Here is a 23,929-nt window from a genome sequence, read left to right as displayed (position 1 = left end):
CATGGTGGCAGCAGGGGATATGGGATGGAAAGCAAGGACAATTGTACAGTATAATGACCATGGGAGGGGCCTGCAATGGGCCAGAGATGGGGGACTGGGGCACCTATAACCCTATTGAGGCAGCAGAGGGGCAGGGATGAAGAAAGAGACAGCTATCTATGATATATTTGAAAGCGTTTGTTTGCACAACTCCCCTGGATGTGCCTGCTGCAGCAGTCAGAGGTGCTTTTCTCAGTTGGTCCCAAGCTGCTGCAGTGAGAGATCACTGGGGTAATCCTCTCTTCCCCACGGGGAGCCTGCATTCTGACCCCATCTCCCACCTCAGAACAATGATTTAAGTGAAGGAAAAAACGGAGTTAGATTTATCTAGTGTTGCTTAGGACCTCTCTCGTAATACAATAAGATTGAAATATTCTCCCATAGTAATGATTAGTATAATTAAAGCTAAGCATAGTGAGAGACACTACAATAGCTCAGTCTATGCAAGGATACCTTTCAAAAATAATTTTAAAACAGATTACTTATCAATTTGGAAAGAAAACTTTCATTTTAAAATAACCACCTCAAACCAGAAAACTAATTTGATATGGTTTGAGAAACAGTGAGAGATAGGCTCCCACGCTGAAGTTCATAGTATCAACCACCTCCAAGTGAAAGAATCACTATTTAAAAAGTGAGAATTGTAATTAATTAGCCTTTATTTCCATAATCATTAATCACAGGATGCAATTTAATTTTACCAAGAAAAAAAATCCAACTGATTACAAAAATTATTCACAAAATACCAGCAGGATTCTTTTTATAAAGACCAAGCAAGCAATTACTGCATTTCTAATACAAACAATTATGATCAATTTTTAAAAAATGTTTCTACAAAAAAAACCCACGTTTTTTTCACCCACCCTAATAATTTGCTGATAAGGATAAACCGTTTGAACCAATCCAGTCTAAAATGATCACATCAGGTGACGGATGCAGAAGGGTTTGTAAGACAAAAAGCCTTTTTATCAAGTATATAAAATATTAGTCTAGAAAAATAAGTATGGATTGTATACAATTATTGTCCTTGGAGACTGAAAATGACAAAGCACCACCATTCAAAAGGCACAGGAAATACTGAAATACAGATTAAGGTATATTCCTTACAGGAGTTTTTCTCCTCTTAATCTTAAAGCTGAACTAGGTACAGAAGAACTGCTGCTAAAGTAAAATGCAAGGTTGTCTATCCACACTTAGTTGCTCGCCAAAGATTGATGGATAGGGGGCTGGAAGCAGCGTACATGTTCCACTGGTGTACCTTCTCCATCACCAGACTTCAAATACTTGTCCAAGATAGTAATTATCTCATTGTTCAAGATCTGGAATTTGCGAATTCTCTCCACCATTTTCTTCAAAGGCTGCAATGTAAAAAATGTATATTCAGAAAAAGCTTTGAGATAAAAATCAGGACCAACTGTTGATAAAAGCATTGACCCCTGTTGGACGACAGGATACTGGACTAGATGGACCCCGTTGTATGACCTAATATGGCCACTGTGGGTAACAGAAAGAGAAAACGGTGCCAAGTCTCCTAAATCTGCTCCAAGAGTGGTGTGTAGTCTGGATAAACTATGAGGCTGTGTCTAGACTGGCAAGTTTTTCCGGAAAATCAGCCGCTTTTCCGGAAAAACTTGCCAGCTGTCTACACTGGCCGCTTGAATTTCCGGAAAAGCACTGACAATCTCATGTAAGATTGTCAGTGCTTTTCCGGAAATACTATGCTGCTCCCATTCGGGCAAAAGTCTTTTTCCGAAAGACTTTTGTGCAAAAGGGCCAGTGTAGACAGCAGAGATTTGTTTTCCGCAAAAAAGCCCCGATCGCGAAAATGGCGATCGGGGCTTTTTGCAGAAAACCGTGTCTAGATTGGCCACGGACGCTTTTCCGCAAAAAGTGCTTTTGCGGAAAAGCATCCTGCCAATCTAGACGCGCTTTTCTGAAAATGCTTTTAACGGAAAAGTTTTCCGTTAATAGCATTTTCGGAAAATCATGCCAGTGTAGACGTAGCCTGAATGTTCCCCAACCAGTGTTAGATGCAAATATCCACATAAAAATTTGTTTTAAAATTCTACTCTGTGTACAATTCCAGAAATAGGCCTTGAACTTGGGAATTACAACCTCAGTTGGACTAGCCCTGTTTTAAGGCTACATATATGCATCTAGATCACATCAGATGTTTCATTAAATGAAAGAAAACACATGCCACATTGAAAGGTAAAGCTTTGCTCAGTTAAAATCCCAGTTAACATAGGGTGCTACTAACAACTTGCTCTACTGCATAATCTTGTGCTTTGAAAAGTAAATTAGATTAATTCTGAACACTCCACTTACCACATTCTTGATGACTTCATCTTTGCCATCATGCTTTTGTACTTTCAGTAAATGGTAGCAGAAATCCAACACATCAAAGCGACGTTGCTGTCCCAAAAGGACAATAATCATACAGCCAGCCCAGTGCAGCCCATCTCCAAAGCACTGTCTGTAACAGAATACAAAGTCCAAGAAAATGATATATTTCGCTTAAAACTTCCAAAAACAAGTTAGCATGACATCTCTTAAAAAACAAAAAAACCCCACAGGAATTTAAAATCCCGCAGGCTAGGGTTTAAAACACTGTCTTTTAGGATCATTTTCCTCTAAATTAATATGTAGTAACTGCAAACACTAGAAAAGATGAAACTCTTCATCCAGTTTTAAAGTCTTCCAAAAATATATGCTCCCCATTACTCTGCAGCAGTGCTACTGTTATACTAACCCATAGTACAGACAATGCTACACAACCATATTTATTGGTCCTTATGGACTAAGGGAAGCAATGTCGCAAGACTTCCACTTAACTAGCCAGTGACAGGCAAATTATAGCTCAGAATCTTTCCTACCGAAAACTATCAAACAAAATGCTAAAAACTGAAGAACTGAAGATTGCAGGACACTAACTTTTGAATGTTTATTCATGCTGCTAACCTACAGAAAATAAGTATCTGTTAAAACTACTTGTAAAAGTTATTTTACTTAAATCCAGCATGGATAGCAATACTCATCACTGGTGTTGAGGTGTGTGTGGTAGGACCTCTTCTTTATGAAAGCTTTTATTATGTACCAAAGTATTTAAAATAGATAGCAATTGTTTCTTTTAAAAATAATCTATGTTCCTGTGCTAAAAGGCTCTCAGTGCAAGCATCACTTTCCCTCTTTCCTATGCTTGCCTCACTGAGCTCTCTCAAAAACATGAACACCACCATTATATTTGCATCTCCATTTCTAACTAGGAAATACAATAAAGTACTGTTGCAATAAGTGCATAATTGGCAGCCTACGATACATACTCCACAGTAAACTCATGTGTTCCCACAGGAATGCAGTACACAAACTGCATTGCACTCCAGAGACGGTGAAATTCCACACATTCATCCACATGCATCACACCATTGCTGGGAAGGGGGCCACGCCAGATTGGGTCATCCAGGAAGGTCCGAATCCTGGTCAAGATGACTTCAAACATGGATAAGCCACAGCAGAGGCGTTCCTTGGTCAGCAAATCTCCTTCCCTTGCTATTGCAATTTGCTAAGATGGAGAGGAGGAAATAAAAAGTGAATGAAACATTTCAGATTAGCTATGGGGGAGACGTGGTTTCTCTTTGAAAGCTTTATACTAGTGCAGTATGCTGATCTATGGGAGTATGCTGATCAAAAACACAGCAAATAAAAACTCATTAGCTTGCCTATGCCAGCCAACTTGGGCTTGGGTTGCAGGACAGTCTTATAGCAGTGTGGACTTCTGGGCTCAGACTGGATCCCAAGTTTGGGACTCTCCCTCCCAGATACAACAGCAAAACAGTCCCTCAGCCCAAGCCCTGTGAGCAAGAGTCCACTGGCATGGGCCAGCCACAGCTTTTAATTTGCTGTGTAGACATACCCCAAGAGTACTGTAGAACAGTTTACCTGAATGTCCCAGTTTCAGTTCTGCACTTCACTTTGGAGCAAATTCATTTGAGTGCAGGCCGAATTGGCTGTTTAAACAAAAGTAGTACTCATAGCCGGGTCACTAGATTTGACTTCTCTCTTTTTGAATCAATGCTTTTAAGATCTGAATACTTTCATTAATTCTCCTGGGGTTAAGTGAAAGACGGAAGCAGAAAACACCAACATTGAAATATCTGGGGGGTTTTCCCACCCACTCAATGGAAGAAAAGCTTTTCAAGGCTTGTTGAGTGCAAAAGGTCAGCTGCTGCTGTACCACACCAAAGTGTGCAGGTTTTGGGGGGCTGGGTGTGGGGGGCTTTTAACTGAAATTAATCAAAAGACAATGGTTTGTCTGCCTCCTTCCCTCACTTATTGCTGACTCCTTGACCTGCTGCTATCAGAAGCTGATGTGCTTCAAAGTGAGCATGAAGAGATCAATACAACTGAAGTAAACTGATTTATAATCAATACTTTCTTTTTCTATATTGTACTAGCTTGTGCCCTCCCATTGTAAGCTCTCTCCAGTAGGGACCATGTCACTTGCTTAGCACAGTTCACTTAACACCTATCCATGGTGATAAAAGTAGTCTTAACTCTATACTTGACATTCCCTTTTGCCCCCCCGCCCAATTCCTCTCTCAAGAACAATTTTCCATTGAAGCAAATGGGGAATGAAACATACTCAACAAAGACACAGAGAAGAATGGCTTCTAGACATCAAAAGTGGCTCACTGACAAGGTATGCAGGAGGAAGAATGTTCTCTTTTGGTAATTAGTTTTCCGGGAAAGCTCAGAAAAGATCAAATAGAACAGTTGCTTTCCAAAAAGGTTGATTTTATCCAATTTGTTCACTGAATCACAAGAGAACAAATGACTTTTTTAAAAGGTCACAGAGCAAATCAGTTGCTTTTGGTGGAATTTGAACTGGGAGCCCCTTGGGTACAAATCCTTTCCTTTACACATTATATCACAAGAGAGTATGTGGAAATTAACACTTTAATCCTTTCCCGAAACCTAAAATGTCACCTCTGCACTGTCCTAGACATTGACAATAAGCCACCTGTGTGCACAAGCTGCTGACCAACTTTACTGAATCCATGGATTTACTAGAGGCCTTGTTGTGTGAACAATTTTAAGAGACATTTGTAATTCTGACATTACTACTGGAATTGTGAAGGTCCCAGGTTTCTTGTGCAATGATATTTTTGCATAAAATATCTTGAACACAAAATGTAAGACATACCTGGGGTGTTCCTAATCTTTCAATCAGAGGAACAAGATGGAGCGGAGCATATTTTGATTCTAGTCTTTTCATTTTAGCATCAAGTCTTTCACCCTCTGAAAGGGGAAAAAAAAACCCTCACATTATCCTTTAAAGTTAGATGATTTTACTTCAAAAACAATGAAAACTGCAATACAGAAATTCGTGCTTTTATTAGAGTTTACTTTTGTCACATAGTTGTGTGTGTAAATTATTCCTTTGATTGATACTTCATTTCAAATGGCTTGCTTTTTCTTCAGTATACATTTGATACATAGTATCCATTAAAGGGTTTATTCCTCTAACAAAATTACATTATACATTCAAGTATAAAGAAACTAACTATACAGTAAAAACTAGTACTGAGGCTATTTGTTATTAACTAGTTTCTTCCCCTCAAAATAAAATAAAGCACGTATGTTATCTCTAGCATATTTTGACCTCCATACATACTAAGCCAATTAAAATCACCTTTACCACATACAAGATATTGCCCCCAGAGATTGCTGTTATATTGAAGGTAGAGCTTTATGTATTGAAAAGTTAAAAAAAACCTCACCGTTGAGTGGATGAATAAAATATACAAAAGATCTGCTTATTCTGATGGCTGCCTACAGGGACCTGAGTAACTGCAATAAATATGATAAGGCTCTTTTGCTTTGTTATTTATGTGAATCCTATGAGCAGAGGCCTAGACAGATCTGCTGCTTCTGGCACTGGGGCAGAGTTAAGAAAAGAGACCCCCCCCCCCAAAAAAAAACCCCAGAAAAAACAAAGAAAGGAATGCGAAAGGAGGAAATGGAAGAACAGAGGACACCTACCCTCCATCAGTCAGGAAGGGGAGAAGAGAACATAGACTTCAAGGAACAAATCCTGCAAGGTACTGAGTAGGGATGTAAGCAACTAGTTGACTATCCGATAAGCACTTCCCTCGACTAGTCACTTCCCTCCCCTTTGCTGTCTCCATCAGAGGCAGCAAGGGGAAGGAGCAGGAGCCAGTGCTGGGAGGAGATGGCTTAAAAGTTGGTTCTCCCCCAGAGCTGTCTCCGAGGGGGCATGGGAGGCAGGGGGTAGAGGGGCCCAGGCGTGGGCCAGGAATCAGCTTATTCCTGGCGTATGCCCAATCCTAGGATGCTGCATCTCTGCTTTTTAAATGTATTAAGGGCTGGCAGGCTCTTAATACATTTAAAGGTCTGATAGGCAGCGGGGGAGACTTGGCGTGAGCCAGGAATCAGCTCTCCCAGCTTGCACCAGGACCCTCCACTGCGCCTCTGCTTTTAAAATGTATTAAGAGCTTGCCGACTCTTAATACATTTGAAAGGCAGAGCCTCAGCGGGGTTGGCTACCAGAGCCAGGAGCTAACCCTGCTGCAGCTCCTCCACTTATTGATTCATTGACTAGTCAATGGAAATTCCACTGAGTAGCTGATTAAATTAAATTTAACATCCCTAGTACTGAGCACAGGTGTTCCAAATTCAGCAAAGCATTTAAGCATATGAAAAGTCTGTCTCAACTATGCCTGTAGTTAAGTGCTTTGCTGTATTAGACACAGTGTTCAGCAACTTACCAGATGCAGCGCTAAAACTCCCTAATCCAAAGTTTATTTTGCACACCTACTAGTCACGGCTGAAACGAAGGATGGGGCCTCATAGCAAGGCCAGAATCCTCCAACCTCATCCCCAACTGGGGATGAGGCAACAATGGGTGCTGCACAGATCATTCTTCAAACCCAACCCAGAAAGCCTTGGTTAACAGGCTTCGGCCTCCTGTGTACTGTACAATTTTCAGATGCTCAGGAATTTGCTGTTGTTGCAAATGAATAGCATTTGTGTAAAGCAAGTTTCAGAATGACGAATGCACCAACCAGAAAGCAGCATGGAGGTCATGCTGCTGGAGAACGGATGCTCATCCAGCCCATACCTTTGACATGAACCCTTGGCAATATATTCTGGAATGGTGCAGCATGCAACAGGTCACACACTTCTTCTAGTGACTAGAAAAGAAAAAAAGAGAGGAATAAGAAGCATTTAGGAGTTAAAAAAACAACATGTCAAGGGCACTAATCTGCCTCTAGAACCATGCTGACATTCTAGAATGTTTCCTCAGCTCCCGTCCTCTGGCATCCCTTCTGTACTTACGCTACATGGATGACATCTTGATCATATGGACCCATGGAAATGAGACCCTTGAACTCCAGAGATTTCAACCATTTCCACCCCACTATCAACCTAATACCAGTCCACACAAGAGATCCACTTCCTTGACATTACAGTACATATAAATGAGGCTCTCATAAACACTACTTTATACCGAAAACACTGCTATTCCTACCTACATGCCTCTAGCTTCCATCCAGGACACATCACATGATCCATTCACTACAATCAAGCCGTAAGATACAACAGGATCTGCTCCAGTCCCACAGGTAGAGACAAACACCTACAAGATCTTTATCAGGTGTTCTTAAAACCGGGGAAGTGAGGAAACAGACTGACAGAACCAGACAAGGACCCAGAAGTCACCTACTTCAAGGCAGGCCCAAAAAGGAAAACAACAGATCACGACCTACAGCCCCCAGCTTAAACCCCTCCAGCACATCATTGACAATCTACAACCTATCCTGGAAAATGACCCCTCACTCTCACAGAGTTTAGGGAGACAGGCCGATCCTTGACTACAGACAGCCCCCCAACCTGAAGCAAATACTTAGCAGCAGCTACACACCACACCACAAATACACACACCTAGGAATCTACCTCAGCAACAAACCCTGTTGCCAACTCTGTCCACATATCTATGTGACATCATCACAGGACCTAACCACGTAAGGCACAACATCAGGGGCTCATACAACTGCACATCCTCTAACATGATCATAGAACACTAGAACTGGAAGGGGCCTCGAGGTTATCAAGTCCAATCCCCTGCCCTCACAGCAGGACCAAACAGTGCCTACATCAGTATTTCTCAACCAAACTGAAATTTGGAGAAAACCGAATTTTTGTTTTAAGTTTTATAGCGCTTTATTATTTTTGTACTTTTTACACCCAAAAATTTCATCACCCGTCTGGCCACAATTAAGTTGTTTAAACAAATGTGTTGCAATGGTAGAATTTTTTTTTTAATCTGAAAACTGTAGGTACTGGGGGTACTTAAAAATATTTGTAAGGGGCACTTTATTAAAAAAAAAAAAAAAAAAAAAAAGGTTGAGAAACACTGGCCTAGATCATCTCTGACAGATGTCTCTCCAATCTGCTCTTAAATATGTCCAATGATAGAGATTCTACAACCTCCCCAGGCAATTTACTCCAGTGTTTAACCACCCTGACCGGAAGCTTTTTCTAATGTCTGAAGTAAACCTCCCTTGCTGCAATTTACGACCATTGCTTCTTGTCCTATATATTCCATCAAGTACCAGCAATGCCCCTCTGCCATGTACATTGGCCAAACCAGACAGTCTCTGAGACAAAGGATTAAAGGACACAAATCAGACATCAAAAATGGAAACACACAGAAACCTTTAGGGGAACATTTTAACCTTCCTGGTCACTCAATAATGGATTTAAAAGTAGGCATTCTCTACAAAGGAATTTCACTACCCAATTACAGAGGGAGACTACTGAACTGGAATTCATTTACAAGTTCAACACCATCAACTTGGGGTTGAATAAAGATATTAACTGGTTAACGTACTACAAAGCCAATTTCCTCCACTTCTAATATTCACATTTACACATCAAAAGCTATGAATGGAACACATCTAGCCTGGCTCAATTAGCACCCTACAATTGACAGGTTACTGCTTTTGCTTTTACATATACCCTGGATTCTGTTATTTCCACTCCAACTCACCTGATGAAGTGCATTTTACCCATGAAAGATCATGATCCTATATATCTGTTAGTCTGAGAGGTGCCACTGTTTTTACAGTTACAGACTAACACGGCTACCCTGAGACTTTATAACAAATAGTGGCTAAGGCAATAGGGCACCAAGCACCTATCATTAGAGCAAAAGAACGGTGCTTTTGGCTCTCTTTTCACAGAAATACTTAGCAGCATTTTGACTTTTGCAGATTACTTTGGATTTACTCCCACGTAGAACTGGCAGTTTTTAAAGGACAAAGGCTATTTATTGAAAAGACTAATGCAGAATGATGAATTTCTATGTTCAAGTGGTAGACAGATCCTGTGTAGATGTATAAAAAGGTGAATGAAGCAGCAAATCCTGTTTTTATGTTTACCAGCACTGTTCCCATAACCCATTATCACCAAGAAATGTCTCCCAGAAAGTCAGTCTCAGATCCAGGAGGCTAATGCTCGGGTCCCAATGTGGAACCATTTCAAATCTTTAAAATATAAGGAATAAAAAAAAAAAAATTGTTTCACAAATACTTAAAAAAAAATCCATTAATCTGGATGTTTTCTTCTGGAAATCCCGGTACATTCTCAGGCTACGTCTAGACTGCAAGCCTCTTTCGAAAAAGAGCATCTAGACTACAACCAGTATTTGCTTTTTCGAAAGAGACCACCCAGGCAGTCTGGATGCTCTCTTTCGAAAAAGCACCATTTGCATTACATAGCGCCTTTTTTCGAAAAAGCACTTTCGAAAAAAGGTGTTATTCCTCGTAAAACGAGGTTTTCCACGGTCGAAAAAACTGCCACGGTCTTTTGATTTACTTTTGAAAGAACGCAGCAGCAGTCTAGACGCAGGGGAAGTTTTTTCGAAAAAAGGCCACTTTTTTCGAAAAAATCCTGTAGTCTAGACACACCCTCAGTGTATAAAACAGCCAAAATCAGAAGCTGAGATAAGAGCTAGACTCATCTGGCACCTCTTAAGATCGAAATAGCATATTTTCATTTTTATATGTGATTGACATTAATAGTTATAGCAACCCCGAATGAGCATCAAGGATTTTATGTTCCATGACTTATTTCAGTCAAACACAAGGATCCACCCCTTTTCCAAGGAAATTAAATTATTTTCCAAGTAAAATTATCTAAAGGTCAATCGAATTAGATGCTTTTGTATTAGGAGGAGAAGGAAGAGGAGCCCATGGTACTACTGGGCACTGTACAGACAGAGGTAAGAGGCAATCCCTGACCAAAGGTTTACAATCTAAGAAAGATAAAATAGATGACGGTTAGGGTACTGGGACACTAGAGGGTCATCACGTACACTTTGTGGCTTCCGTATGCTAACTACATTGCCCACACCAGGGGCACTCTGGATCTCTCCCACTCTCCCTCTGTAAAGAAGAAGTAGGAGGGGAACCATAAGAGAACTGAGACAATGGAGGACAGTGTCCGAAAACTAACGAGGCAGGAGGGCTGTTTCCATTTTTCCTGCCATCCTGGCTTTCCTATAGACAAACAATGATCAGAGTAGCTACTCCTATTATTGAATCTGACATGGATGATTTACTGAACAACCCAAAAATCAAAAGAAAGAGTTTATGGCCTAGAGACATCTAACAACCAAGGTATTTCTGACAGGTACTTACAATTAAATGTAAGTCTGTGACTTTATTATAAGGCATCATTAGCAACAATTTCTGACAAACATTTTGGATACACCTGGTGTTAGAGCAACTTCCTAAGGACTTACCAGACTCTGCTCAATGAGCAGACAGAAGAGCACAGCGTTTCCCACTTCCCGCAAATTCTGGAAACACACAGTTTTCAGTTCTGCATATTCAACAATGTCCTTCAGCTGATGGTGGAAAAATTCCAGGATACCTGAGATTTTTTTTTTTATATATATAAAAAGAAGAAGGGTGAAAACATTTGAGAAATAAAGACTAATTAATCCAGTAGCTACCATGTGCACATCTATTAACTTACTGAAATCTGCTGATACAAAATGTGGTTAAATGGATAAAATCATATAGATCACACCTATTTTTCCCCTTTACAAAAACAGTAGACAGTGGGATGAGATGGAGAGTGGAACAAGAAGGAAAAGTTGCTGTAGAACTCAAGTTCCTCACTAGCTCACTAAGGATGAATATAATTGTATGGCCTTGTACAACATTTTTTTTTTTTTTACACAAGATTTAGCAGCAGCCCCTATTAATGGGAATTAAAATCATGTTGCTAAATCTTTGATCATCATATCAAAACATTAACTATGGTACTTGGCTAGAAATGAGGGATGAGTCATATTTTGTTCCTTTGAAGACAAATGAGATGGGCCCAGGAACAAGACTCTTCGCATGCACTCTGATATGCCATTGATCTGCCTTGAGTAACTAGTCAGAAAGTGGCGTGCATACACAATATGCCCTCTGCAAGAAACAGAAGTCATGATTTATCCAATGATTGCCTCTGTATGTACATTATTGAGGAATTACAGCATCAAGTCCAGATAAAATAAATGCAAATATAGAATTAAGAATCTTTTAAAGATCAGAATACAGCCAGTCAACTTTGCTGATTGCTATATCTAGCTGCCTTCCCTGAGCAAGTCGGGCATATGATCTGTTTTTAGTAACAATTAACCATAACCTTACATGGTGCCTTACTAGGACAGATGTACACAGTCACTGTCCCAAAGAGCAAGGCAACAGATGGAGGGGGGAAACGTTACAAAAATGACATCAACTTTTTATGCTAATGAATGCTACAAATTCTAATCGTTTTAAAAACGGAGTCATGCAGGAGGACAGGAGTAAATCCTTGTATGCGAGCAGACAGCAACAGTGGAAACATGGTGAATGAATGGACTTCAAGAAGGAGAGTGAGAACATTCAAGCAGAAAAAGAGGGTGTAAGGAGTAGAGGGAACGTTGTGAGACACATGGCAGGAAACAGAAGTTAAAACAAGAAGAAAAGAGTGGGTGGGAAGGGGAAAATATCTAGATGAGCTATAAACTGGGGAAGTTGGAAGAGGTAACTGTGGAGTTATTAGACTTTTGTAAGGCATTTAATTGAGCATCCCTTGGCATTCTGATTTAAAAATGAACATCCACAGTTTCACCAAAACGCACTTTAAATCGATTAAAAACTGGTTAACTGAATCGTCACAAAAGTAGTTGTCAATGAGAGATCATCACTGAATGGGGAGTTTTCTAATGGGGTTCATCAGGGATTGTCCTAGAAAGTAGATATGAAATCAGTCCTGACAGAATTCGTGGATGGACAGATTAATAGGTTGGTAAATAATGACAAAGATTGGGCAGTCGTGGATGGACAGATTAATAGGTTGGTAAATAATGACAAAGATTGGGCAGTCATGTGGTGTGTTCTGGATCACTTGGAAACCTGGGATCATTCACACAACATGCATTTTAGTACAGCCTAATGCAAAGTCATACATCCAAACACATCAAATGCTAGCCATGACTACAAAAGGGGAGTGGGCAGTACTGGGGACAACACATGGGACTATATCCTGGAAGGCAAGGATTTGGGATTGTAGTAGTCAAGCAATTGAGGATGAGCTCCAGTGCAATGCATCTTATATTTAATTTGATTTTGTCTGACTTTTAACACCCAGCCATTAGCTGTTATTATACAGGCAGTCCCCGGGTTACGTACAAGATAGGGACTGTAGGTTTGTTCTTAAGTTGAATCTGTATGTAAGTCGGAACTGGCGTCAGCCGCTGCTGAAACTGATCAGTTTCAACAGCGGCTGAATCTGGACGCCAGTTCTGACTTACATACAGATTCAACTTAAGAAACCCAGGCGTCCCCAAGTCAGCTGCTGCTGAAACTGATCAGCAGCTGATTCCAGGAAGCCCAGGGCAGAGCAACTCTGCCTCGGGCTTCCTGTAGTCAGCCCCTGGTCAGTTTCAGCAGCGGCTGACTTGGGGATGCCTGGGGCAGAGCAGCTGGGGTGCTGCTGGGTTGCTCCAGTAGCGCCACTCCTCGGGGCTACTGGAGCAACCCAGCAGCACCCCAGCTGCTCTGCCCCAGGCGTCCTAATTCAGCCACTGCTGAAACTGACCAGCAGCGGCTGGATCAGGACGCCTGGGGCAGAGCAGCTGGGGTGCTGCCGAGTTGGTACAGTAGCGTCGAGGAGCGGCGCTGCGGGACCAACCCGGCAGCGCCCCAGCTGCTCTACCCCAGGCATAGGCAAGAAAAGCCTGGTCTGCTGGTGGGGGAGGGGGGCACTAGCTGCACCCCCCCCCCCAGCAGACCAGGGAGATGCGGGTGGTGGGACCGCCCGCATCCTCCACGGCTTTGCTCTGTCTCCCTGGTCTGCAGGGAGATGGGGAGCAAAGCCTTGGAGCACACCTGCAGCGGGACAGCCCAGGTGCGCCTGGGCTGTCCCGCTGCGGGAGTGCTCCGCGGCTTTGCTCTGCATCTCCCTGGTCTGCAGGGAGACGGGGAACAAAGCCTTGGAGCACACCTGCAGCGGGACAGCCCAGGTGCGCCTGGGCTGTCCTGCTGCGGGCGTGCTCCGCGGCTTTGCTCCGTGTCTCCCTGGTCTGCTGGAGGGGGGGCTCCCCCCCAGCAGACCAGGGAGACGTGGAGCAGCTTTTCTCGCCCCGGAGGACGGGGGCGGTGGGACTGCAGCGCATCTGGGCGTCCCGCCGCTCCAGTCTTCCAGGGCGAGAAAAGCCCCGTTCATAACTGCGGATCCGACATAAGTTGGATCAGCGTAACTCGGGGACTGCCTGTACCCTTTTCCACTAGATTAAAGAGCCCTTTAGTACTTGGTATTTTTCTTCCCACCAAGTAACTTACTTACCATTAACAAATTCCTTTGATCTTCATTTGATAAGGTTTATATTTTGTATAATATAAAATACTCTATATTGTATATCCACACAAATAACAGAGCTCTGTCCAGCCACTCTCTGGAAAAAAGAATCTGCTTCCTTTTAATAGCCCCAATCTCCATAACGGGTATACGGTTAAAGGAGTGTGTGCTATAACAAGGCCTTCCTTTAATAAACAAACATTTAGCTGGTTCTCATTTCACATGCTGCTATCCTTCACCTGCACTTGCACTTACGATTTAAGAACGGCATGATACCTATTTTGGTTTATTCCAATAAACAATCCACCTGAAGCAAATGAGACACCAAAAAGTTTTTGTTGAACATATTGCTAGTGTTCTGTTTCATACAATGCTTAATAATATCTCCCTGAAAGCCTATTACAGTAGACTTCCGAAAATCCGGCACCTTTTGGACCTAGGTGGTACCGGATTATCAGATTTGCCGGAGAATCGGGAGGTCTAGTACAGCTGCATAGCGTAACAGCTGGCCAGGACACCATCTCCCTCCTTCTCCCCTCCCTGTCTCCTCTGTGCTGTAACCTGATCCTCCTCTCTCTCCCCTCCCCTTTCCCCTTCGCTGAAGCAAAACACTCTTCTCCATACTGTAACAGGATCCCATTCCCCCCCAACCTTATGCTCCTCATGTAACCAGAGGTTACAGCCAGCACGTGTGCTGAGCCGCAGGCTTTTTAATCAGCTGGTCAGGAGCGCTTGGCATTTTGATGCCAGAGTATCGGGAGTGCTGAACAGTTGGATGCCGGACTATTGGAGTTTTACTGTACATTGTTTTGCTAAACAGTGAGCTTGTTTTTAATCCATGCTCTGGATCTACAATTTAGAGTGACCACATTTTCCCAAGCACCAGAAATTTGCTGCTTTTCCCAAAAAAAGGTTTAGTCCTAGATTTTTATATATATATAAAAACCGGAGACAGAGAAAGGTCAGCAGGATGAGCGAGGGCAAGGACAACCTCCAACTCTCCTGTCGCACACTGCCACTCTGCTCTCTCATCACAATCCCTGCCAAGGGACTTCCCCAAGAACTACCACACATACTTACCTATGGCAGCCCTCCTCAGCCCTGATACAGACTCATCCTGCCTCTGGCAAGGTCGACGAATTCAAAACCTTGTTTGATTCAAACTAGGTTGAGGCTTTGTAAAATTAATTATAATATTTGTGCTAATGCAATTTTAGATGAAAGCTCCTTATGAATCAAGTTATACATGCCAGAAGATAGAATGAGGGTGGTTATCAAATGCCACTACTGTTTCCCCCCCATGCAATCACCACCTTACACAGAGGGTGAACAAATACAGCTTTCACTATACAAGTCAGACATCATGGAACCACTAAGCAATAAACGATAATATATGCTTGAGATCAGACCAAAGTATCTTCAAGCTTTGACTAGAGCTACACCAACCTTTGTCTACATCTGACTAGGGATGTAAGCGGCTAGTTGACTATCTGATAAGCATAAGCATAAGCTTCTGATAGAGGCAGCAAGGGTATGTCTACACTACAAAGTTAATTCAAACTAACAGACGTTAGTTCGAATTAACTTTGATAGGCGCTACACATACAAACCGATAGTTCGAACTTAATTCGAACTAGCAGAGCGCTTAATTCGAACTAGGTAAATCTCATTCTACGAGGACTAACGCCTAGTTCGAATTAAGCAGTTCGAATTAAGGGCTGTGTGGCCACTTAATTCGAACTAGTGGGAGGCTAGCCCTCCCCAGCTTTCCCTGGTGGCCACTCTGGGCACCACCAGGGAAACTCGTCTGCCCCCCTCCTGGCCCCGGAGCCCTTAAAGGGGCACGGGCTGGCTACGGTGCCCGTGCCAGGTGCAAGCCTGCCAGCACCCAGCCAGCAGACCCTGCACCTGGCACGGCTCGAGCCAGCCACCCGCTGCCACCCAGCCCTCCGCCTCTTCCCGGGACCAGGCTGGCGGCTCCCGGGAGCCTGCCCAGGTCCGCAAGAGGCCGGTGCCCGCCTGGTCTAGTGCAGACATCGTGGACCTCATCGAGGTTTGGGGGGGAAGCCTCCAACGTCCACGACCTCTGCACTAGGCACAGGAAAGTGGCCGTCTAGGGCAGGATAGCTGCCAGCCTGGCCACCCAGTAGCAGGTTGGCATGAAAATCAGGGTGGTCCAGTGAGACCTCCGACCCTGAGCTTAGAATGGCCATACTGGGTCAGACCAAAGGTGCATCTAGCCAAGTAGCCTGTCTGTCGACAGTGGCCAACGCTAGGGACCCTGGAGGGGATGGACCGAAACAATGACCAAGCCATTTGTCTCGTGCCATCCATCTCCAGCCTTCCACAAACAGAGGCCAGGGACACCATTTCTACCCCCTGGCTAATAGCACTCCATGGACCCAACCTCCATGACTTTATCTAACTTCTCTTTAAACTCTGTTATAGTTCTAGCCTTCACAGCCTCCTGCAGCAAGGAGTTCCACAGGTTGATTATTTGCTTTGTGAAGAAGAACTTTCTGTTATTAGTTTGAAGCCTGCTACCCATTCATTTCATTTGGTGTCCTCTAGTCCTTCTATTATGGGAACTAATGAAGAACTTTTCTTTATGCATCCTCTCCACACCACTCATGCTTTTATAGACCGCTATCATATCCCCCCTCAGTCTCCTCTTTTCTAAGCTGAGAAGTCCCAGTCTCTTTAGCCTCTCTTCATATGGGACCTGTTCCAAACCCCTGATCATTTTAGTTGCCCTCCCCTCTCCCACCCTCTCTCTTCCCCTTTCCCACCTCCTTTTTCCAGTCTCCCTGAGTTTTGTTAAATAGAGTTTCTATTTTTGAACACACGTGTCCTTTATTTTGTACATCAGGAAAGGGGGGCTAGGAAGGGGTAAGTGGAAGGAGGTGAGGAAGGAATGGGGTACGCCCCCCCGATGGGGAGGACTGGGCTGGCTCAGCGGGCTTCTGGGGGTGGAAGCTCTCCTGCAGCCCCTCAATTGCCTCCTCTCCCCAGATGGCAGCCTGCAGCAAGTGCAGCCGGGCTGATGGCCGAGTGCTGTGATGTGCCGAGTGTGGGCACTCAGGGCACTCCAAGCCAGGACTGCTTTGCAAGCGGGGCACCCCGAGAACTGTCTGTCCGGGGTGGGGGTCGGGTCCCTTTAAGCACAGCCCTCGGCTAGCCTGAGACAGCAGCTCCACGCTCTAAGTCCTAATCTGATGCCCTGCCGGCACTGCTTCCGGCCATCCTTAACCTCGGTTCAGGGTCCACTCAATGTGGACATGCTAGTTCGAATTAGCAAAATGCTAATTCGAACTAGATTTTAGGTTTAGATGCACTAAAGGGGGGAGAGCAGGAGCTAGTGTTGGGGGGGAGCCAGCTTAAAAGCCAGTTTCCCTCAGCACTGTCTCCATGGGGGGAAGGGGAGGCAGAGGCGCCATGGGGGAAATGGCGCAAGCAGGGATGGAAGCAGTTCTGCTCACTCCAGCTTCGGCCCCCAAGACTCTTACTACATTTCAAAGGTTGAAGTGCCATAGTACGAACATGGGGCAAGTGGTGACTGCTTGATTCCCGCTCACCCCATGCTCCCTGTGGTGCCCCTGCCTTGGGGGAGGATACAGGAGACTGCTGCAAAGCCTTAGCTGCCATGAATAGGGGCTGGTTCCGAAGCAGCCTTTGTTTGCAGCAGCCAGCCTTATCCACCAGGAACAGAGGCTGCTCCGGCAGCAGCCCCTGTTCGCGGCAGCCAAGGCTGTCTGCGGACAGGGGCTGCTGGACTCAGTGAAAGCTGGGACCAAGCAGTCCCAGCTTGCACTGGCGGCTCTTGCTACGTTTAAAATGCAGAGCCACAACATGAGTGACTCCCAGAGCGGACTCAAGCCGGCTCCTGGAGCTACCCCCGCTGCAGCTCTGCAGAGCAGTCCTATTGACTAATTGTAAAGTTGATACAAACTGTATCAACTATACGATTAGTTATGTAACCACCATTTAATATCCTTGCATCTGACCATATCATAAGAAGCACATATGTTGCTTTTGTGACAGATAAGCAATACAGCAAAAGAAGCAGGAAACCTTTCTAGGAGCCTTTACAATAAGTCAAATCACCAAAGAGTCCTTATTTCTTTGTCTGCAGCATTCCTTCTCTCCACTGTTATTTGTTAACATAAATGCAGTAGGTGCATCTGTAAGTTATTAAATGAACTGAATATGTACAATCCCCAAGATAAATAAACTTAGGGTTTTTTCCCAGGCTAACTATAATTTTAATTAAATCCTTTCATTTGTACAAGGCTGAAGTAGTAAGGAAATATTTAATGTTATTCATAAATATAACCTCTGCAGCTGACTTACACTGCTCTCATCAGAAACAAAGCTTGTTCGATATAGAATGTATTTCGTAAATGCAGAGGATTAACAAAGGATTAGGCCCCATCTCTGCTTCCTAAATCCTAACTCAAAAGAGGTCACATGGCAGATGTGACATTCCAGTGATGTGGTCTGGCTTTCTAAATTAATTAGCACATGAATTAAGTCAACATAGGCAATTTAAAACTGCGTAGGTTTCTCCATTTAAGACTACCTTTCCTTTTCTATGAAACTATCCTAGTTCAGATCTAAAAGCTCTGATCAATTATGTCCCAAAGGTCTAAAAACACAAAATTTGCTACATAAGTTTAAAGTACAGACTAATGACATTTATTCTTTCAAAGAACTGAACCAGGCTCTGTGATTTTATGCAGAGTGACTGCTGGGTTATTATTATGAAATGAAATCTCTGCTAATGCTTCTTATAAAATGCCTCCTAAGAAGCAAGGTACTATGGCTTAACCTTTAATTTTATGTTCTCTCTCAGAACTTTTAATACAAACTATGGCCTGATCACGCGAAGAAACACACACACGTATAACTTTGTACTTTGAGTCCCACTGACTTCAGTTGGATTATATTCAGTCCATAAGGTTAAGCACATGTATTTGTTTTTGAACCATCAGGACCTACATGCATTACGCCCACTGGTTATTGTATTCACTGAGCAAAAATTATGCTTTTTTATCTTTTGTATCTTGTAGACTATTTATTGCCTAGCCAAGGTCATTCTGTGTTTTATGTGATGAAAATGCTGTTTCAATTTCAGCCTCATTTTCTGACAAAGAATTAGAATATTTCCCCTCACCCAGGAAGTACAGTATAGAGATTTGAAGGCCATTTCCAAAGCAATCAGCTTTCAAATTACCTCACTGAAATTCTTTCTGCAATGAAATTTCGAACACTAAACACTTGAGAGTAGAGAAAGCTTCATTTTGCTATCAGACCTTTCTAAGTAGCCTTCCCTTCCTTCTTCCCAACCGCAATAGTTCCCTGCTTTCTCCTGCCTACCTTCGATATACATCCCCTCCCCGGTACGCTCTTATGATAGCAGTTTTCAAGTACCTAAAAGGGTGTCATAAGAAGAATGGCAATACTGGGTCAGACCAAAGGTCCATCTAGCCCAGTGTCACAGGGAGGAGGCGGGGAAAACTGTTCTCCTTGGCCTCTGATGATAAGACAAGAAGCAAGGGGCTTAAATTGCAGCAAGAGAGGTTTAGTTTGGACATTAGGAAAAACTTCCTACCTGTCAGGGTGGTTAAACACTGGAATAAATTGCCTAGGAAGGTTGTAGTCTCTCCATCACTGGAGATATTTAAGAGCAGGTTGGATAGACATCTATCAGGGATGATCTAAACCGTGCTTGGTCCTCCCATGAGGACAGGGGACTGGACCTCTTGAGGTCCCTTCCAGTTCTAGGATTCTATACATGTCCTTTGTGAACTACTGTCTCCTTGCAAACTCCCTCCCCAAAGGAGAATCTCCAGAGTAACCTATAACATACTTCCTTCCTGTCTAACTTCAGCTGGCTTCCAGTGAGCTTCCTCCTCACAGAGCTCCTACTTCCACTGCCTTCATTTTATTAAAAAGGCCCAAAGAACCAGTTGCTATCAAAGCCCTTTTGCTATATCCTGGAACTCCAGTTCATGTGCACTCTGAGCACTTTCTTTTTTGCCAAGAGGCAAATCCCCAAATTTCTGTGGGAGAGATTTCACCTGGGGTAAAACATTCCCACATATTTTAGAGGATAAAAATGGTTTCAGCTTGGTTCAGTACTTCTTTGGGGTCATATGTTGTCCTATGCCAGTTTTTGCCTCCCTGACTCCATTTTCATACACATTTTCAAACTTTAGGTCACAAGATTTGACCTACTTAAAAAAAATACTCCAGTGTAGTCCCCAGGGTAGTAATTTAATTTATGAAATAATTCAACACAGCTATCTATCCCCCTCTCTCAGTTTATATTTTGATAGTCTCTGTCTCCCTGCCCTCCTTTCTTTGAATCTTCCCCTCTGCTAGCTCTCCAGTAGTAGCACAAATAGATCTATTACCACAGCAGTACTGACATAAGCAAGATTTTTCTGATTCCCAAGGACATTTTAGTATGTCAGGGACTAGATGATCAAAAACAACGGTAGTCATCTTCAAACAATAGAAGAAATTAGTAACAGAAAAGTAAATAAATAGGGGGCAATTATATTTCCAGGATGACAAACAGATAAATAAAAATGCACTTAAATATTTACAGGACAGTGTTCCTTGAAGTACTTGAGCTGCTGCAGTCTCCCCCTCACCCCCCTCCCTTCCCAAACCTCCCGCTTCAGTTTAATGTAGTTATAAAAATATTTCTCTAAAATACAAGATGAGTAAATTGCACACCACTTAAGGACTGTTTCTATGGCAACGAAATCTTTGGTAAGGAATGCCTTTTGAACTCAGCTGTCCCTATGTCCATGCTCTGTTCTTTTTAGTCATTAAAATCCTCAAGAACAGACATGATTGGAATTGCTCAGGTCCCATAGAATTAATGGAGTCCAATAAAACATTCATAATGAAAACCCTGAGCTGTGTCATGTAATTAGGGGCTTACTAAGTGTGCTCCGATAGAGAATGATGGCTATTCGAATGCAGACGAGAACAGGGAAATAGATTCAGTACATTAAGCCAGCTCAGATCCTTATGCATTAAAGCTTTGGATCAGAGCAGTAGCTTTGGTCTCTGTGGCTAGCAGCTGAGACAATGAGAGTGATGTATGAATGAGTTTGTACCAGAGAACTAAAATAGCAACTGAATATCTTCAGTGGGGCCCATTGCTTGTAACTATTATAGCTGCCCACAGGGCTCAACAAATAATGTAATCTACTTGCGCGTGGCAAGTAGATTACAACCCGGAAGAGCCGGCGCAGAGCAATCTGTGCATGAGTAGAGCGCAGAACCGCGCGAAACCGCGCAGTTGGCAAGCGGGGCTCACCGCTGCTTGGTGAGCCCTGGCTACCCATTTGTTTAAAGTACTTGTGCTGAGAGCTGGTGTGTGGGTGATCAGGATGGCACAGAAGGGAAAGGACAGAGCAGTGACTATGTAGCACGACATGCATCCCTCCCCTCTCAATCTGCTGGGTTGGACCTGTGCAGGACAGAGAGGAAGAAGAGCTGTTTTACAGGCTGGAGAGGAATGGCAACTGTCTGCAACATTTTCTCCCCACAGACAACAACACAGGTTCACACTAAGATTTCCCTTGTCACACTAAGATTTCCACTCACTTCACCAGCCACAAACAGAAGGGCTGGGGTAATAGCCAACAGAGGTCATCAAAGTCTGGTTCTAGAGGAAGCAAAGTCTGGTGAAAGAGTCGCGTAGGGAGTAAGGTGGACTTCCTTAGTCTCCACACAGGTTTTCTATTGGGTTTCTTGTATCACACCTATCACCTGTCCTTTCCAAGCATCACCCTGTAGCACACTAAGGCCACATCTATACTTATCTGGGATCGGTGCTCTGAAGATTGATCTTCTGGCATTCAATTTAGCAGGTCTAGTCAGGGGTGGGGAACTTAAAGTGCGGGGGCTGGATGCAACCCCCGGCTTGCCTGGATCCAGCCCCCGAGGCTTGGCCCTACCACAGCATTGGGAAGCGCACACTGGTACTCCAGATGTCCTGCTGCCCCACCATGGGGCTGGAGCACACAAAATCTACTAGGCTGTGTCCCCCTAGGCTCTGGTGTGAGAGGTGAATGTGGGACATGTCTTTTCCTCAGTCATGGGCCATGTCGGTGAGGATAGATTTTGGTTTTTTGTTTTGGTTATTTTTTGGGTGTGGTCCCCGACTGATTTTCCTGTGGGTCAGTGGCCCCCGACCCAGAAAAGGTTCCCCACCCTCGCACTAAATCGAACAATGAGGGCCCCCCGTTGGCACCAGTCCACCTGCTCCTCCTGAGGAGTAAAGGAAGTCGATGGGAGTGTTTCTCCCATCAACCTCCTGCTGAGGGAACAGTGCCAAAGATTGAATCAAGGTACGTTGACTTGTGCTATTCAATTAACATTACTGGAGTTGTGTATCTTGATTTGAGCTTCCTGGTAAGTAAAGACGTGGCCTTAGAGACATAACTATCATCTGCTATTCAAGGTTTCTCCTTCTCTGCCCCAAAGAGAAGATGACATGTTATTTTTTCTAAATATTCACTATGCTATGTTTTTTTTATTATTGATGACCAGGTTAAAGAAACACACATAGCACTTGGAAAGTGCTGAGGTTTGAGAAAGTTTAGCTCCATAAGAAGTCAGCGGTCTTCTATGCAAATGAGCTTTACTTTTGCTGTAAAAAAAGTCCTCAGAGGAATCCTGAGCAGATTTATCCAAGGATCCCAGGTCACTTCTTTCCTGATGTTCATTCCCCAGGGCAGGAGGGACCCTCTACCCCCCTAAGAATCTTCTGAAGGAACCTCACCAAGGTGAAATTCATCTTCCTAATCCTTATGCAGGCTTTCCCCACAGAATGGCCTCCGTGACTCTATGTATGGCAGCACTTATTGTTTATTCCTAGTGCAACAATATGGTTTTTCTATGGCCATATTGGAAGGCCTGAAGCCTTCCTCTACAGCCAGATTGAAGAGCAGCAGCCATTAGCTGTAAAGCTTGGAGTCACATACTCACATTCTATCTAAATTGCATTACAGTAGTGTCACACCAGACTGTTAAGAAGGAGACCCTGTCTTAATGGCACCCAGTATCACCAGATAAAGAAATAAGTTTTCTTTACCCATTTTAAGATCTAAGTTAACATTTCAACTGGCAAGAAACTGTTTATCAATAGCTGAGGTTATGGAATTTTCATTCTTTGATGATGGTCCTCACTTTCCTATTGTCTGTATGATGGTCCTCACTTTCCTATTGTCTGTATGATCTGTCAGATTTTTAATTGTTTCTGTCGGCTGTATAATTAATTTTGCTAGGTGTAAATCAACTAAGGTAGCGGGGTCTGATTGGTTAGGTCAGAGTTTCTCAACCTTAGGGGGTCGAGTGCCTACCCTTAAGGGTACTCAAGAGAAGTCGGGGGGGGGGGGGGGGTACATCAACACAACTGAAATTTGGAGAAAACTGATTTTTTTTAAAACGTTTTACAGCGCTTTATTATTTTTGTACTCTTTACCCCTGTAAAAGCAGGCTTTTTTCTGGCCAGGCCTTATGCTCATAGCCTTCCTAGCCCAAAGATTACCTTCCCCTCAAACCAAAAATCCTGTACTATGTGACTTAAGATCAGTAAAAAGCAGAAGTAAAAAACCAGACAGGTAAGGGTCATGCAAAGCTCGGGCCGGCCAAGAGCCATCTCACCTCCTCCACTTCCCCCTCAGTCCTGTCACTAGACAGACAGAATCTGCTACGCTTATCACAGCGAAGCGTGGGAAAGCTCTTGCTCTCTATAAAACAGCTTCCCCTCCTGCATCCAGTTGAGGGTTCCCAAAAATTTGGGAGGCAGAACACGAGCCAGGTTCCGAAGGCTGATCACCTGAGGCCCCCTCCCGCTCACCGAATCAACTGAATCTTCCGCAAAGCGTAATGAATAACGAATATGCTACTGTCTCTGTTGTCCCTTGTTTGTCAGATA

General features: G+C 43.5%; 1 protein-coding gene across 3 annotated transcripts in view; it reads right to left on the bottom strand.

Moving 5' to 3' along the window:
- Positions 1–680: 680 nt before the first annotated feature.
- Positions 681–23,929, bottom strand: part of CYFIP1 (cytoplasmic FMR1 interacting protein 1) — a 122,159-nt gene continuing 98,910 nt past the window's right edge. For all 3 annotated transcript variants that reach the window (XM_075916231.1, XM_075916234.1, XM_075916221.1), the window contains exons 26-31: positions 10,868–10,998; positions 7,181–7,253; positions 5,243–5,337; positions 3,363–3,601; positions 2,368–2,515; positions 681–1,397 (exon numbers count right to left, since the gene is read on the bottom strand). In XM_075916231.1, coding sequence (XP_075772346.1) covers positions 1,233–1,397; positions 2,368–2,515; positions 3,363–3,601; positions 5,243–5,337; positions 7,181–7,253; positions 10,868–10,998 — 851 coding nt within the window. In that variant the 3' untranslated portion in view covers positions 681–1,232. The remainder of the gene's footprint in view (positions 1,398–2,367; positions 2,516–3,362; positions 3,602–5,242; positions 5,338–7,180; positions 7,254–10,867; positions 10,999–23,929) is intronic.

The sequence above is a fragment of the Pelodiscus sinensis genome, chromosome 1 (assembly GCF_049634645.1).
Source record: "Pelodiscus sinensis isolate JC-2024 chromosome 1, ASM4963464v1, whole genome shotgun sequence".
NCBI classification, from domain to species: domain Eukaryota; kingdom Metazoa; phylum Chordata; order Testudines; family Trionychidae; genus Pelodiscus; species Pelodiscus sinensis.
This window is presented reverse-complemented; position numbering and strand designations above follow the sequence as displayed.